At 44.8% G+C, this 17,666-nt stretch overlaps 2 protein-coding genes across 22 annotated transcripts in view; both read right to left on the bottom strand.

Annotated features, from left to right (window-relative positions):
• Nucleotides 1-4,272, bottom strand: part of DLG5 (discs large MAGUK scaffold protein 5) — a 112,517-nt gene extending 108,245 nt beyond the window's left edge. For 6 of the 18 annotated variants that reach the window (XM_083440232.1, XM_083440212.1, XM_083440234.1 and 3 more), the window contains exon 1: nucleotides 2,424-4,272. In XM_083440232.1, coding sequence (XP_083296358.1) covers nucleotides 2,424-2,778 — 355 coding nt within the window. In that variant the 5' untranslated portion in view covers nucleotides 2,779-4,272. The remainder of the gene's footprint in view (nucleotides 1-2,423) is intronic. The other 12 variants (XM_083440235.1, XM_083440237.1, XM_083440233.1 and 9 more) reach the window with 7 other exon arrangements.
• A 9,982-nt stretch (nucleotides 4,273-14,254) lies between these two features.
• Nucleotides 14,255-17,666, bottom strand: part of POLR3A (RNA polymerase III subunit A) — a 51,416-nt gene continuing 48,004 nt past the window's right edge. For 2 of the 4 annotated variants that reach the window (XM_083440293.1, XM_083440292.1), the window contains 2 exons: nucleotides 16,794-16,926; nucleotides 14,255-16,469 (listed from right to left, as the gene is read on the bottom strand). In XM_083440293.1, coding sequence (XP_083296419.1) covers nucleotides 16,321-16,469; nucleotides 16,794-16,926 — 282 coding nt within the window. In that variant the 3' untranslated portion in view covers nucleotides 14,255-16,320. Of the gene's footprint in view, nucleotides 16,470-16,793; nucleotides 16,927-16,979; nucleotides 17,105-17,666 lie in introns of those variants that run through there. The other 2 variants (XM_083440294.1, XM_083440295.1) reach the window with 1 other exon arrangement.

Raw genomic sequence — 17,666 nt, 5'->3', positions numbered from 1 at the left:
AATGGTTCATTAAACCAGGGTTGCAGTTGTCAAAGCAGAATGTCCATTTGCCATTGGGGGGCCAGACGGCTCAAAAGTCGTCTTTTTCCACCACCATGTGGTAGACCTACAAAAGGGTAACAAAGTATTGGGAAATAATTCATAATGAATTGAAATGTTTAAAAGTACTTTCCCCCCCCCAAAAAACCAGAGTCCTTTTTGCTGGGGATAATTCAGATGGAAATTTCCAGGTGTCAAAAAAAGACTATTTATGTATGCCACTACGTCTGTGTTTTGTTAGCCTTAAAATGGAATATGTGCAGCTTGTGGACCTAACATATAGAATAAGAGAAAAAGAAGAGCATACATTCAAAGAAGATTGGAAAATGCTTATTGAATATATGAGGGAAATTGTGTACATTTGAAAACATTGGCAGCATTAATAAAATTCAACAGTGTAAACAAGTTGTGAGGGATGTATTAATGGAAAACTGAATGGTTTAGTTTATGTAAAATATGAATGGATTTATGATATGCAAATTGAACCATGGAAAGAGAAGGGAAGTCACAGATAAAATATCACTGATAGAATTCTACAGTATGTGGTGCTAGTGTGTGAAAACAAGCAAGATCCAAGGATCCCCAGGCATGCACCTCCAGATGGTGGAGACCTCAGACAGCCATCCCAGCATGCAAGTATCTTCACTTGGTTGCAAGTGGCTGATAGCCAATGCACCTGGTGAATTTCAAACACTGTTCTCGCCCCTCAATCAATCTCCGATACTGGAAATGGGTATGGCGGGGGGCGGGGAGTCTGAAGTGAGAGAATCCTACACCCCCAATCTGCATCAGACCACTGCCTCTACAGTAGCCCACTAAATAAACTATGCCTTTGTCTGAGACAATCTGCAGATTAGCGTCTTGGCAAAGGTGTCTTGTGGAAGGTTCCTGCATAGAGAAAATGTGGACAACTTTCAAACTCATAATTAAAACCAAACTTCTCTTAGCTCCTCTCACTTCCCAAGCAAGAATAGTCAAAGCAGGAAGGCTCTGTTGCCTTTCTACCCATGGATGAAGTCAAGTCCTGTCGTATTCCACCAGACCACTTCAGTTCAGTCATCCACCAACAGAAATAATTTCAACACTGCAATTGGCCCTGAAGATTTTAGTGGCTCATCCACATTGGATGTAACAGCACTGCTGACGGGGGGTAAAATTTCAGTTTTCCACTTACCAATACATTCACTGCCTTCCAGGCACAATAATGGTTAAAGGCATTAATTAAACAAATATGCAGCTTCTCCAAAAATGTAATATCAGGAAGCAATATCTGCTTCAACATTTGTACTTGCTCAACAAGTAGAGGCACCTTGTTGCAGAAAAGAAGCAAGGCTCGTGAACATAATAGTGAGGAGGAAAAAAGCAGATTAAGAACAACCCCTAAATCAGAGTATAGATAAAACTACCATCAGATTTCAGTCAATCTTCTGCCCGCCATCACTGTAGGGATCCTTTGGATCTGGACACAGAGACATGTGTGGTTTTAGTGGAAGGGGTCCACATATTTTGGCTTTGCTGTTTGCCATCTCCACAAAACCCTTTGGCCAAGTTCTGTGGCTGGTGCAAAGCACTCAGGGAAGGGAACAAAATTTGCCCCTGTGCTGAGTTTCTGTGGAAGGCAGAAGAAGTGCCTTGTTGCTGCTGGCATCTTCTGCAAAGCCCAATAGATGAGAGACCAGTAGCCTTTCCTCCCCTCAAGCTCCCTATTTATTTTTTTCCTGCCTCAACACTGCACTGGGCTTCTTCAGGAAGCACTAGCAGCACCTAACTGTTATAAATCTATTGGCCTACATGGTCATCAATATATATTTAAAAACTTGATACAATCATATTGAAAACTGCATGCCTACGTTTCACACACGCACACCAAATAGCAGTAGAGTCAAAAACCATTTAGGCGACATGTGTCTACCCCTCCTAGCCTTCTCCAGCCTTGTGCTCTCTAGATGTTTTGAACCACAACTCTCATCAGTCACATCCAACAGTGCTAATATGTGACATCCTTTTCCACTGCACAGAAGTTTGACGCCCTCTATTAATAACAACAACAGATTTTAAACGGAGCTTTTTGCATCTGTTGTGTTTTCCTCTATTGCTCTTGGGTGCATTTTTCTCCTCTGGTTTGCATTATTTGCAATTGGCGCTATTGCTTTAACTTCGTATGTGTAACACTGCCTGGAGAGGGGCAATCTGCCAGTAATGCTACTTACTTCTACTGCCGCCACCAATACTTTACAGCCTGAAATGTGCTACCATGCATTTCCTCCTGGCTCCCTGAATCAATGCAAGCAGGCAAAGCACTCCCTTGGTCCCTGTATCCCAGGCTTCCACCACCACCACCACCACCATGCTGCCCCCCACGAGTGATGCAAAGCCCCACTCACCAGCTGCCTCGCCAGGCTGCGCGCCCGCCACGCCGTTATTCAGGTACAGGATGGAAAGCAGGTGAGGCTGCGTCTTCTCCAAGGCCACGCGCAGGTCCTGGAAGTGATCGCGGTCCTTGGCCAGGAGCAGCTTGATGAGCACGTCGGCCTTGCAGGCGCTGGCCGAGGTTCCCTCTTTGCCTCCATCATCGCTTCCTCCTCCCGTTACCATCCCGGCTTCCTGCAGCTCTCGCAAGTCGATGGGGCTCAAGGTCCCCGCTGCATCCAGCAGCTCGATCACCTTGTCCACCTCCGTCATGGCCTGGGCCAGACTCTGGTGACACTGGGCCAGCAGCTCCTTGTGCTTCGGCTCCATGGCAGCCGGGAGGCAGGCGCTGCAGCCCCGCCGAAAGTAACTCGCCAAACTCCTCGCCTCCCGGGAGGAAGAGCCGCGCGCCCGGTGCGCGCCGGAGGCACAGTGGCAAAGAGAAGATGCTTGGCTATGGTGCGTTGCGCCTTTGCCTTTCCTTTCCCTGTCTTCCTTCCTTCCTTCCTCCCTCCCCGCACAACAGGCCCCGCCCACCCCCTGCAATCAAAGGGAGCTGGACAACTTTTCTATTTCTTCCCCTGCTCTCCTCCCTCCCTCCAGACAAAGATCCAACGACCCCTCTTCCTTTTCCCACCGCAAAAGCAAGCGCAAAAGAGCGGCTACATTCCGCCTCCAACCCCCCTTCAAAGTCGCCACTCCTGGGGAGAAGATTTCCAGAGAAAAGGGGGAAAAGAGTGAGGGGGGAAAAAGACTTATTTTTGCACACACTCAGGGCAAAGTTATAGAGAAGGGAAAACAACTGTTGCTCTTTCGCTGCCTCCTCGATCAAGCCCACCCACCCCTCGCTTCCCTCTGAATCCCCAAACTCCAAATCAAACAGGTAGCTCTTAAAAATTACCTTTCCTGAACCGGGTCATCACGCGCTGAAGACGGCGGAGGCTGGCGTGGTTCCTGCGTTCCCTAACAGTTCGGCACCTCCTGCCACCCACCAACTCCCCCCTACGAGAGAAAAGGGGGGGGCCCTCTCCTTTTATTTCCCCTCCCCCTCTTCTGTTGTCTTCCCTGCCAAAGCTTGGAGAGTTCAGCTGCAAGCTCCGAATTGGCTCCGCTTTGGGCAAAGGGCTCCCCGCTTCATCTCGGCCCTAAAAAAAATGAAAGCTCGAACCAACTTCTCTCCCACCCAGAGTTGTTGGGGTGTTTTCTTGCAGGGCAGAGGCCCCGTTTATACAAAAGAGGAGGGGGGTGGCGGTGGAAAAGCGAGGGGGGGGCGAGGCTTCAATTCCTCCCAGGGCCTCCGCTCAGGAGCCCCGGCAGCCGCACGCAGCCATATTTGCTGCACCGGGCTTCTGCCGCTCCTGCAGTTTTTCCTGGGTGCAGGAAATGCATTTCCCTGCGTTGCCTGCGGCCGCCTTCCTCTCGGCTCCGGGAGAGAAGAAAGCGGGCGCCCGCCCCGCCCCCAGCAATGGAGAAGCGGGGGGAAAGGAAGGAAGGGAGAAAAAGTGAGGAGGGAAAAGGGGTGCAAAAGCGGGAGGCAACAAGCACCTAGCAGGAGGAGGAAGAGGAGGAGGAAGGGATGAGGGCGATGGCCACTCGTGTTGCCGCTGCCGTTGTTTGCTCCATGCTTTGGATCCTTTCTGTTGCTGCTGCTGCGCCTTTGCTCGGCTAAGTTTCGCCTTCCCTGCTCCCCGCCGCAGCTTCCTCCGCCATAGCTCGCCCTGGCCGTCAATCAAAAGAGCCTTTGCTTTGGCAAATGTGTAAGGCGAGGCAAACGGGAGGAGGAGCTCCCTCTTTCTCCAAGCCGCTCCCTGGCTCTGTTCAAGAGTTGCAAGGGAAAGGGCGGGGGTGGGGTGGTAGAAGCCCTTCCCACTCTTAATTACCGTCCTCCAACTGCACCTTTTAAATAGGTACAGGCAGAGCTGCCAAGAAAGAAAGAAAAAAGCTCTTGGGATGGAAGTTATCATTTAACAAAGGCTGCTTTGGTGCTCCTTTGCTGTCTCCCCATGGGGACAGTCTTGCACCCAACACCCTTTCTCAACTTACCCATATCAACTACCTTGTAGCGCAGCTTTGTTCTTTGTGCTTCACCTGTCAGCAGCCAAGCAAGCTGCAACATGATGACACACTTGCATGTTTATTCTATAGTAAGATAGCAGGCATCACCTTTTTTCAGCTCTGGCTGGTTTGCCAGCTTCAGCTCCTTTGGGAATAGATGGAGATGACTTTGCCACTGTACACCATGCTTCGGTAACTTCCAGGCTGGGTTATTGCAATGCACTCTACTTGCACCCTTGAAGAGGACTCTTAAGCTTCAATTGGACCAACATGCAGAAGCCAGGTTTCTGGTTGAGGTTCCATTTAGATCTGTTTTAAAACAGCTGCACTGGTTGCCATTTTATTTCAGGGCCCAATTCAAGGTGCTCATGCTAGTATTTAAAGCTGTAAATGACTTAGACCCCAAATATCTGAAAAACTGCTTCCTTCCCTATGGACCCTCTCAGGTGCTAAGATTGATAGAAGCATCCTCTTGTTGGTTCTTCTGTCCTCAGAGGCTCAGGGGATGGGTTTGGTCCAGGAAAGCACAATCTCTGTGGCATTCCTAAATTGTGGAACTCCTTTCCTTCTGAGTTGGTACCTTCATAATATATCTTCTGGCAAATGCTGAAGATGCCCCTTTTTAGCCTGGCTTTTGACACTTGAGCTATATATTTTTAGGACTCACCTTATTTTTGTGATTGTAAATTGCTTTAAAGTGTTTTTAATAGTGTTCTAATGTTGTGACCTGTCCTGGGACCTTAGAGTGAAGGGTGGGCTAATATTCTTCATCATCATCATCATCATCATCTGCTCAATTTGGAGTCAAACCAGGCCTTTATCCACATTTGCCCTTCAGCCTATCATCTGTGCCCCCTCCTGTTAAAATTAAGTGGGTTTCAGGTGTACAACACCTGTATGGAGACTGAGATGGAAGGATGGAAATGGATAGGAAAAACTAGCATTTCTGATTCAAGAGATTTAAAAAGCAAGGGGAGAGTCTCTGGGTTGCAAACTTTCCCATGAACTGCTCCTAGAGGGCGGGGTATAAATAAATTATTATTATTATTATCATCACTTCTGTGTCACTGTGGGAAGCCCAGGGCAACCAGGGTAGATACCTTATAAAGGTAAAGGGACCCCTGACCATTAGGTCCAGTCGTGGCCGACTCTTGGGTTGTGGCGTTCATCTCACTTTACTGGCCAAGGGAGCCGGCGTACAGCTTCCGGGTCATGTGGCCAGCATGACTAATCCTCTTCTGGCGAACCAGAGCAGCGCACGGAAAGGCTGTTTACCTTCCCGCTGGAGCGGTACCTATTTCTCTACTTGCACTTTGACGTGCTTTCGAACTGCTAGGTTGACAGGAGAAGGGACCGAGCACCGGGAGCTCACCCCGTCACGGGTATTCGAACCGCCAACCTTCTAATCAGCAAGTCCCAGGCTCTGTGGTTTAACTCACAGCGCCAACCGCATCCCTACCACAGGGCTCTAAATCTCTTCGTTCCAGGCATGGAAAGGCTGAGCATGGGACCAGAGGTCTCAAGTAGTCATACACATGCCTGACCACCGAATTACATCTGCATTCCCACAAGTGACATTTGAATGACTTCTTCTGCCACATATTACACAGTCTCATCCTGTTCCAACTTGCATGAGCTGACAGATTGACTGAAGTATGACTGGAAGCAGTTCCCTTTTTAAGCTCATCTTGTGGAAAATAACTTTGTCGAAATGAAGGAGTCTCAAGTTTGTGCTTTTAAAAATCACAACAGATGCACAGATAGCAGCAGAGAATGACTCTGTATGGTACATGTGCACACCAAACTCCCTCAAGTCACTCTGCCCACAGTATTTCCTGTCCCCTCTTTGTTCTTCTCATCACCTACACTGGGGTGGACAGAAGGTAGACCAGGATTTATTGGTAGATTTCTAGGCGATTTGCCGTAGATTGGCAAGCGTTTCTGATTCTAACTGCTTAACAATTGCAATCGAAAAACCACTGTTCACACCTAAGTCCCCATCTGCCCTATGTATTTAAAGCAATATCATACCACTTTAAATAGGCATGGCTCCTCCCAAAGAATCATGGGAACTGTAGTTTGTTAAGAGTGGAATAAGGGTCACCTAACAACTCTCAACACTCTTAACAGCTAGTTCTCAGGATTCTTTGGAGGGAAGCGCTATTTATAGTGATATGGTACTGCTTTAAATTCATAGTGCAGATGGGGCCTAAATTAGGCTGGTGAAATGAAGAAAGCTAATTGGGAGTAGACTTTTGCATGGAAAGGACTCTGAGCTCAGTTAAGATCTGGTACTGACAACATGTTCCTGGACTCCGTATGTGCTCAGAGATAGCCTGTTCTTTCATTGTAGTTGCCTTGGTCTGGATGGTAGATCCTAAGCAGGGATAGTCAACATAGTGCCATCCAAATATTGTTGACTACAACTCCCATCATCCATGACAATTGGTCTTGCTAGTTGTGACTGATGGCAGCTCTAGTCCAAACCTTCAGGCATTGCAGGGGATTGGACGAGATGATCATCAGGGCCCCTTCCAACTCTACAGTTCTATGACAACATGTTGGCTATCCCTGATCTTGGATCCAGTTTTGGTTTTTGCAAAAACTCCAAGAAGCCAGAGACCTGCCAACCTCCGCCTTAGATCGCCTGCCAGCTTCTGTCCCACTTCCCATTTTCCACTCCAATCTAATAGCTGTTCTAACCAGGAGGAGGCTGCAAAAAACTGTATCGCCGTGATGGGTTTTCCAGCCTTCATCTGTAACATTGAGAATATAGGACATTATAGGCAATTGGCAGCTCAAGCTGGTCCCCCAGCAGTGTCCCAAGGACCTCTCCTATTATTTGTGATGTGCTGATGAACAAACATAAAAAGAAATCTGGTCTCACTGCAACTTTCCTGCCCAAGTTGTTTCTTTAGAAGAGAACCCTTTGAATTTTGCTTTAAGTGATGTTTTGGTGGCAACTTGTAGAAATACATTTATATAGCACACAAAGCATTATCATCACAATTGTCTTGTAACACAGTAACCATTGGAAATAAGCCAGTATTATTATCCCCACATTTTGGATGGGCAGCTGAGACAGAATATATACAGTATATGCCTTCCTTAAGACCACCTAATAAGTTTATGGCTGTAAGATTTCAACCATTGACCTGGACCACAGATTATTCTCTTAGCTACAATGCTACACCAGCACTTGTTCTTTTTTTACTGTTTGCAAAGGACTGCAGAGATGCTAGAGGTACTACAGTCATACCTCGGGTTAAGTACTTAATTCGTTCTGGAGGTCCGTACTTAACCTGAAACTGTTCTTAACCTGAAGCACCACTTTAGCTAATGGGGCCTCCTGCTGCTGCTGTGCCAGAAAACATAGATTTCTGTTCTCATCTATTTCTGGGTTAGCGGAGTCTGTAACCTGAAGCGTATGTAACCCGAGGTACCACTGTAAATGGAGAGCAGTTGGGATTAATACAATTTTTTAAAACCCTAAGTATGTGGTAGGTGATCACTTAGCATACCTGAATCGTTGCCATTTTGCATTCCCATAGAGAAGTTGGATAAACGATTTTTAAAGGTGGAATCTCTTCTTCTCACCCACTTTTTCATTTCAATATATGTTTACCAATTGGGTAATCATTGCAATTGCAGAGTGGGATGGTAGTTATTACTGGTTTAGGACTTGGGGGACATTATTGTTTTGTTTTGTTTTTCTTCTTGTTTTCATTCTGTATTTTGTGTTTGTTTTTAGCTTGTATTTTTATGCTGTGAACCATCCTGAGATTTTCGGATGAAGGGTGGTATACAATTTTTAAAGAGACAGACAGACAGATTTATGATGATTTACAGAACGAGATGGTGGAGATGAGAAAGCTTTTTGGGTGTTCATGTCAAATCATTCCAGAGTTGTTTTTGTTTTGTTTTGTTTTTAAAAGTTTTACTTGAACACTCAAAAAGCCCAATTAATTTTTGGGTGAACCAGATCGCGTCCACCCATCCCCTGATGTCAGGGAGGACACTAGGCTACAACTTGACGCCTAGCTTTGCATGTGGAAGAAATATTTTTGTACAAGTAGTAAGTATTCAATCCTGTGACACCCCTCCTCCATGGTCTGAAGTGGTACAGTCCAACCCTATACATAGGCTTGCCCCCTCAGTAAGAAAGGGGCCATGGCATGAGATTTAGAACACATTTACAGTTGCCATGGAAATATAGCCTGGTGGCCAAGTTCTCCATCCCTCACCTGCTATGAAGTATTGTGCAGAACCAGTCACCGTCCCATGGTGGGTCACCAATGGTCACCAAGAATATGGACCTTCTTTTTCGGCGATCACTCATAGCCGAGTAAGATTGTCTTCCATAAACACGGTTTTAACAGTGAGTCCGTAAGTGACTGTGGAGGCCAATTCTGGATCCACACGTCCTTCCACAGTGGGGACATTGGTTTCCGGGCAGGAGTTGACCACGGTGTGGTTTTGCCAAGTGTGCCTTCCTCTTAGCATGTTTCTCCTTTACATCTTGAGTTCAAGTGTCTTCAAAGCCCATGACACCTTTGGTAAAGGCTGTTCTCCAACTGGAGCACTCACAGGCCAGTTTTTTCCCAGTTGTCAGTGTTTATATTACATTTTTTTAGATTTGCCTTGAGACAGTCTTTAAACCTCTTTTGTTAACCACCAGCATTATGCTTTCCATTTTTAAGTTCGGGATAGAGTAGTTGCTTTGGAAGACGATCATCAGGCATCCATACATGAGCAGTCCAACAAAGTTGATGTTGAAGAATCATTGCTTCAACACTGGTGATCTTTGCTTTTTCCAGTACACTGGTATTAGTTCGCCTGTCTTCCCAAGTGATGTGTAAAAATTCAGTACACAGAGTGGTTGTGGTGGGGCACTGTTGACAACTACTTTTTAATAGTGACCAGAGAGATCCCATTTCAAGGAAATACTTCATCAAGGGAAAAAGTCAGGAGATGTTTCCTGTTGCTTTCAAGCCATTGTCAAGGAAATAACTCCTCATCACACACCCCCCATCCCGACAAGAGAAAGTGAAACACATTGGACACACTGAGCATTTATGAATAAATTACATAAGCTAAAGCAATAAGTGGAATTCCTTTCTAAAATATTATGTATATATATGTTGAAGTAACATTTTTACTTAAAAACCCCACTCCCCCATATCATTGCTGTTCTCATCCGTCTCGGGAGACAATGGAAGAGTGTGCCTTCAGGGGTAAAGTTGGATAGTTACAGTGCTTCTATTTTTTAATGTGTTATATATTTTTTATATTTTATTTATGATTTTCAGTTTTATACATTTCAATAAATTTAAAATCATTTTAACATTTTGAAACTTGACTTCCTCCCCCCCCCTTCTGCAGTTCCTTAATTTTTAATATTTTCTGCATATCCAAATTAACTTAATTTGCTCGTTTATTCATCTACTTTAAATATATACTCTTATAAAGCTGCAGGTTATTACAATAATCCTGCCAATGTTCTTATCTGTTTACAGTTTGTAAATATTCAGTAAACCGTTTCCATTCTTTTATAAAAAGTTTGTTATATTGATTTCTTATTTCGCCATTTCTGCATATTCCATTAAGTTTTTGTATCCATTCTTCCTTTGCTGGGACTTCTTCTTCTTTCCATTTTTGGGCAAGTAACATTCTTGGGCAAGTAACATACATGAATAAATTTCTATAGTTTGGGTAGTTCTGTCCCTATAATTCCCAAAAGGCTCTTCACTGTATATGTTTGCCTCCAATCCATGAGGGGGAATTGATATCTTCAGAGAACTGTCCTTTTCTGCATCTATTGCTCTATAAAGACATTTTCTTAATTGCTATGCAAAATAAACAAGCACATATTCCACAAATTCAGGGCAACTGATATGCAAAGAGGTTTGGGGTTTGGGTGCGATGCATCTTTCCTCCAAAGGCATTCATATCAGGAAACCCAGCATGATTAAATATGATAATCATCTATAAAGGCGAGAAAATAATTCAAAAATGTGCATCCATAAGATTACAAGAACTTTTGGCAGGCAACACACGCAATGCCTTTGGGTCCATATATTAATTTGAAGCAAGGCCCAGTCTTTAAACATCATCCTAATGCATTCATGATTATCTACAAGCAGTTGTGCCTGAAGTATAAATTATCGCTGCTCATTCAAAAGGAACACCTCTCTAAAGTTCTTTTTAAAACCTATCAATATGGCGCTTATTTATTACGCTGGCCTGTCCCAAAGGCTTGGAGCCAGTTCTACCATGTTCAAAACCACATTATATAAAGCAAAATATAACAAGCAAGAAACAAGACACCTGCAACATTTAGCCGAACAACCCTCCAATACAGTATCAGCTAAATGTGGTTGCTAAGCAGCCACTACTCTATTGCCCAAACAGTAGAGTCGCGCTCTGGCAATAAACCTCAGCGCTGGGATGGCAAATATTTATTTCTATTGACCCCCATCCCTCACCTGATACATACCCACGACCTCATCTGGGCCTTGCCCCCAACATCCAGGCCATGAATGACACAACATACCGTATTTTTCGCTCCATAGGGCGCACCTGACCATAGGGCGCACCTAGTTTTCAGAGGAGGAAATCAAGGGGAAAAAATATGATTCCCCGCCCCCCAGCTCTGGGAGCAGGCAGCCTGTGCGCTTCTGCCAGACCTTCTCCCTGCTTTTGCGGGAGGTGGGGGAATTCCCTCACCTCTCGCAAAAGCCCGCAGAAGCCGTGCGCTCTTTAAAGGGTGCGTGGCTCCTGTGGGCTTTTCTACGAGGTGGGAGAAGGGACTGATGCAGCCAGTCAGTCCCTTCTCCCTCCTGGGGAAAAGCCCGCAAGAGCGCACAGAGCTTGTGTGTGGCTCTTGGGGGCTTCCCCCCCGCCTCCCCCCCTGCATTCGCTCCATAGGACACACACACATTTTCCCTTGCTTTTTAGGAGGGAAAAAGTGTGTCCTATAGAGCGAAAAATACGGTACCTACCCATCTTTTCATAGGGTTGTAGTGTGGCCGTATTTCTCACTTTACAGACAAAAGTCCTCTCCCTGAAAGGCTGTTCAACGAAACATAAACAGGAGTTGCCCCTCAAGTTAGTATCTGGACAGCAGACATGCATAATACCTGTCTCTATCTAAATTACAATCATTCTGAGTTTGCATGCAATTAGATATATAAAGGTAAAGGGACCCCTGACCATTAGGTCCAGTCGCGAACAACTCGGGTTGCGGTGCTCATCTTGCTTTACTGGCCAAGGGAGCCTGCGTAGAGTTTCCGGGTCATGTGGCAAGCATGACTAAGCCACTTCTGGCCAAACCAGAGCAGTGCACGGAAATGCCATTTACCTTCCTGCCGGAGCGGTACCTATTTATCTACTTGCACTTTGACGTGCTGTCAAACTGCTAGGTTGGCAGGAGCAGGGACCGAACAATGGGAGCTCACCCCGCGTGGGGATTCGAACCGCCAACCTTCTGATTGGCAAGCCCTAGGCTCTCTGGTTTAGACCACAGTGCCACCCACGTCCCCTAAGAGATGGAGATACAGGACGATGAAGACAAGAACGAGCCGTCTTAAGAACAGCTTCTTCTCCAGAGCGATCTCGGCCCTGAATGGGAAGCCCGGACTTTGAAAGTCATCTAATCTCCCTTGCTGTATTTTACTATATTGTTTAACTAGTGTTTTTATGGAGCAGTCAAGTAATTTCGTTGCCCCCGAAGGGGGCAATGACAATAAAGATATTATTATTATTATTATTAATTGGATATATAAGCATATGAAATTTGACATTTTTACTTTGTCCCCCTTTTGGTGACAAAGTCCATCTTTTTTTTGCTGATGCATAAACAGCCACCCTATAGTGCTGTCAACATAGCATCCTGGATACTATGATAAGCATGGGGCGAACGTAGCAACACGCTATTGAGGCAAACGTGCGGGTCTCTTTCTATCTCGTCACCCCGAGTGTAAGCGAGTGTAAGCTCGCTTCCCAGCACAGTCGGTCGTTTACAGCCGGAAATCACTCAAGTCAATAGTCATAGCTGTGATGGCAATCAAATTCCAGCTTGCAATACACAAAAGGACTCCCGCCCTCCTTTAGTGGCGAAATTGCCCCGGAGGGAAAGAGTTCAGCATGAACCTGCATGGCTGAATTAAAGTCAGCCAGTGGCACAATGTGGTTAATGTAGCTCCGCTCTGGGGAAGTGTTGTCTCTACCAGTGACATCCAATGTGAGGCCAGAGGGCAGAAAAGTTCTCTGTAAAGAATAAGGATGGGGAGGGGAGGACACTAAATATAACAGGAAACTGTAGGGTATGAGATGGGAATGCAAAGATTTAGATAGAAGTATCGTGTCAAGGCTAGATTATACAAGCAGCAGCATGGGAGGGAAGACCAGAAAAGATCACTAGAGAATGATACTGTGGACCCAAAGATTTTTGCCCCAGTGTTTCCAGAAAATGAGGGAATGTGGTTGTAGACATTGCTGCCATAGGGCTTACACACACCAGAAATACCTTATTTAAGCCCAACAGACCAGTTAGTGAAGACGGCATATTTGCAAAGCCTCTGTGCGTTTACAAAGACAAAGCAGCAAAATCGTTTTGCTGAATTACAGAACGCAGAGTTAAATTGGTGTTTGATTATAAGAGGAAATGTGTAGAAACCACTCCACCCCCCCAAAGGAGTTTGTCAGAGCTTTGGGTTTTCAAGAAATTAACATCCCTTTTGACCAACTTCTATAATCTGTTTTGTGTTTGACTTGCTTTTGTTTTTATTTTTTTAAGAGTTTGCAGAAAACTTATTAACTTTACTTGAAGTTTCATTTGTGTTGTCATTTCTCAAGGGCCCAGTTCCCAAAACAAATCCCCTGTGCAGGAAGGATCTTCTGAAGACTGCATATGCTCTGTGTGCGTGACAGCAGCTTAAAATCTGGACCTATCAAAATTGATGTTCTCCACTCTTCCACCCCTTGTTTTAGCAGGTGGAGGGGTCTGGCTTGACAATCTCTTTTTAAACCCCAAACCAGCTGACAGCATTCCAACCTAATGGAAATGTAGAGACAAGCTAGATGACGGTTCATTTCCAATCAACGTATTAAGTTTACTGACAATAATTACTGGCACATTCTATTATGAATTGGGAGCCATCATCTCTACAAACAATGATCATTCTCTGCACTATATTGTGTGTGCACGCACAAGCAGAGTATGGTCAGCTGATGCATGCAGGGCCGGAAGAAAAGATCCTTTGATTGGCTCATACATGATAGAAGCACATCACATGATGAACGACACAAAATTGTGGGGAACCGCTTGTGAGAAACATTGTAAATAAGGCAAATGGAGGTTTCCGCTGGGGGTGTCGCATCTGTGTCAGTTACTGAGACAAGGAAGTCATCACTTAAAGTCGCCACAATCATATAACGTTCATGTGTGGATCAGCCCTAAAGGTAAAGGTACCCCTGCCCGTACGGGCCAGTCTTGACAGACTCTAGGGTTGTGCGCCCATCTCACTCAAGAGGCCAGGGGCCAGCGCTGTCCGGAGACACTTCCGGGTCACGTGGCCAGCGTGACATCGCTGCTCTGGCGAGCCAGAGCCACACACGGAAATCAGCCCTTATTTTCCGCACACGGAAATCAGCACACGGATCAGCCCTTAGATTACTGGAAAGGATTCATCTTTCTGCATGATCTAACGGGTTACATAAATGCAACAAAATGGTCTCAGGGTATCCTAGGTATGCATGAATGTTCAAATAGTTATGCTTTATTAAGAATATTTACAGCAGTTTTAGGTAGAGAATTCCATCAGTAAATGACCCTGAATGCACACCTTGAAAAATCATTTTTATTCACATCTACAGTACGGTATAAGAAAGCAAAATTTTCCCATGCTACATGAAACTGTTCACATTTTGGAAGGGAACTTCCTTTTGGAAGCTTCTGGATTCTGAGGACCAACTTGTCTTGTATAACATTATCCACAAAACTGGGGATAGTGATCTGACATTCAGACCCGCTACTGGCTCAAAGAAGAATTTGCAAACTGCCATACAAAGCACAAACTGCAATCACACAGTGGTCTTTGTTGCCCCATAGCCTCCCAAATACAGAGTAGCTTGTAGTGAATTGGGGGGGGGGGTCATCTCGTTAGTACTCCAGCTTCATACCTTTTAGTCCATGGTGCTATTAACAGCTCAGCACAGCTTTTATATGAGTTGTTACACTCCATTCCCTCTAGTGGTAGGAGAGATTTGGTAGTTCACGTTTAGATCTGGATCATCTTTTGGACTGGCTTCTACTCTAGTCTGGCTTTATCTGGAAGGCTCTGAAGTACTGTCTCCATCATAGTCTTCACCTTCAAAAAGGCATCCAGAAAATAAGCAAATGAGTGGTCATGAATGCTATTCTGGCTGCATTACCAATTTTGTTTATTTTATTATCACTATTTTTTCATATTATCTTTCTTTGTATTCAGAATTTGTTTCTTTATGCCTAGCAAAAAAAGAATCATGCAATTTGCTGTACATTATCAACCAGAAGATGACCTTAATTCCTATGTTGGGGGTGATACTAACAAGCACATGCAAATATAATTGCGAATCAGTTAAACATTTGCTCTGATAAACAATGTACGGTAGTTTAGGACCAACGTGAAACGCATGAATCAATATGAACTGAAAAGGGATAATTTAAACAATAAGGGCGGGGAGAGGGGCATTGCCTTCATTTCCTCATCTAGTTTTCCCCATCATGTTACTTGCTACAAAAGTATTGAAGGGTTCCAAGTCCCTTCATTTACTTAAAAACTTTACTCACAAACTCTTCAACATTCAGCAATATAAAAAGTGTCAGATATTACAAAAGTGAGTTTTGCAGCTTTCTTACCTACAGAATATAATTGCTCTGGGGAGTAAACCCAAGAAATGTCTACTAGAATGAAAGGGGGGGGGGGTGTCCATCAGCCCCCACTTGCACAATTCCCAGTCATTCCCATTAGCTCATCATTAACATGACACTACTGTGTATTAATTAGGCTGGAGAAATAGTCAGTGTATCAGTGCCTGAACTTTAGCAGGTAAGATCATTCTCTGAATCTCCTAATAAATAAAATCAGTGTTGGCCATGATCCCAATGCTAACCCCCAATAGCTCCTCCCCATTCAATTCACTACCATTCAGAGCCAATTTTGATTCCCACCCCTCTGTCTTCCTCTCTGTTTCTGTAGTTACTCTGTGGTGGAATCTACATGGAATAGAGTTTTGTGAAATGGCCCCAAAATATAAATAATTTCTCGGGCCCCTTCCCCCCCCCTTTTCTAAGAAGTTGCCACACAAAGTGTACTTGGGAAGCAAACTTTAACAGAAAAGGATATGCACTACATATGACAGCAAACACAACCTATTTGACATCAGTCCAACTGGAAATTACTTTGGACACTCTGACAGATGTTTATCACAGCTGGTAGAGGCAGCAGAAATCTTTCCTATTACTATAGCTAATGCTTCTGACAGAAATCCAGGCAAAAACGTTAAGCGTCTTCCCTTTCATAGGGATTTGGTGTCCCACAATCCACGTTACAGGTTTTTGATGTAGCAGGGGAAATTATTGCTTTTAAAAACCCAACGCCGTCAGCTGAAGTTCACTGCGGATTAAGTACACAAAAGATAAACGCCTGCAGCAGTGGTGGATCAGTTGCGCACATCATGATCTCTCACTTATCCAGCCTCCAAACCCTACTTAGAGAGGCATGCAGCTCCAGTTTAAAATATGCCATCTGCTTGCTGTTTGGTGCTCTCCAGCTGCTACGTAGTAAGGGAAATATGGAAATCGGGGTTGTCGAAAATTAAAGGCCTTCTTGGGGGGTCTGCTTCCTTGTCAGCTTTATGCAGCAGCTTGAAAAGTCCAGTTCCAATGTTCATTGGGATACCCATAATGATGCACTCAGAAACGCCTAGAGAAGATCAAGAAAAAATGATTAAAGCCTCATATTTCCCATGCAATGTGCACCATGGACTTAAAGAAGCAGAGGTTGTTTAAGAGGTTAGCTGCAGTAATATTACATATTACAATCGTGAAGACTGATCTAAAGCAATTATTACCTGCAAACCAACTTCACTACGTCAAGGCCATGGTGAAAAATGGAGTAGGAAGAGAGATCATTCCCTATACTATGGGGCAACAGCAAAAAAGGCCATGCTCCACTTCCCCCATTTTCAGCCAGGATACATTTAGAGAGCTGTGCTTAGTGGCAAGATTCATCACCCAAGACACTTACCACACACTGAATCCTTCTGCCCAAAATATGCAGCGTCGAAGAGGTGATCTGCTGTCTTCTCAAACGAAGCAAGCATCAATACACTCTCCTTCATTTTTGCCAGGCCAAACCGAGTAATCCCTAGAACCTCACCCTAGTCCGAGAAAAGGAAGACAGTGGAACCTCATCAGCTAATTCATGCTCAACAAAGGCTTTGACTCTATATGGTGGATGAAGTTGCATTTCTTGTCCTGGGCAAGTGTACACTGATAGCTATTTGGATGCATAATAATTTGTCCAGCACAGTTGTTAATAAAGGAGATTTGGAACAACTGTCTTGCCCGCCTCCTCTCAAATACAACATATACATATATAACATATTTTTTACATATACAACAGCCCAAGACCTGCTATGCTTAGTTTCTTATTGTTCTATTATATTAGGCCACTGATTCTTGAGTGCCAACTTCCAATTCTCAGGCTGGTGGCCAATCAGGTGCGGGGAAGTGTCAATGTCTCTTGCAATTGCTGGCAGCAGAGGCTGATCTCTCCCAGTCAACAAAGCAAGTGGAAAGAGAGTATGGCAGAGCAGCAGCTGACAGACCAGCTTGCTCACTCTGCTCACTCTTGTGGCGATGGGCAGAGAGGAAGGAAACTGGGTACACCAGTGGGGGGAGGAAGCAGAATATGTGTGGACATTCCTGGAAGGGCTCATCCTAATGATTCACATATTCCTGATTACTTGGACCAAAGGAAAAACAGCCACCCTAACCCTTAATTTGGGATTAAGAAGATATACTGCATGACAGTACAGTAAACGGATGCCCATCATGAGGGTCTTTGCTAGGCAGGTGCCTAGGAAGGGAGTAAACCATGTGGATATCGCAGCAAGCA

This window comes from Podarcis tiliguerta (assembly GCF_965153285.1).
Source record: "Podarcis tiliguerta genome assembly, chromosome: 5".
NCBI lineage: Eukaryota > Metazoa > Chordata > Lepidosauria > Squamata > Lacertidae > Podarcis > Podarcis tiliguerta.
Note: the sequence above shows the minus strand (reverse complement) of the source record. Positions and strands in the feature narration are given on the sequence as shown.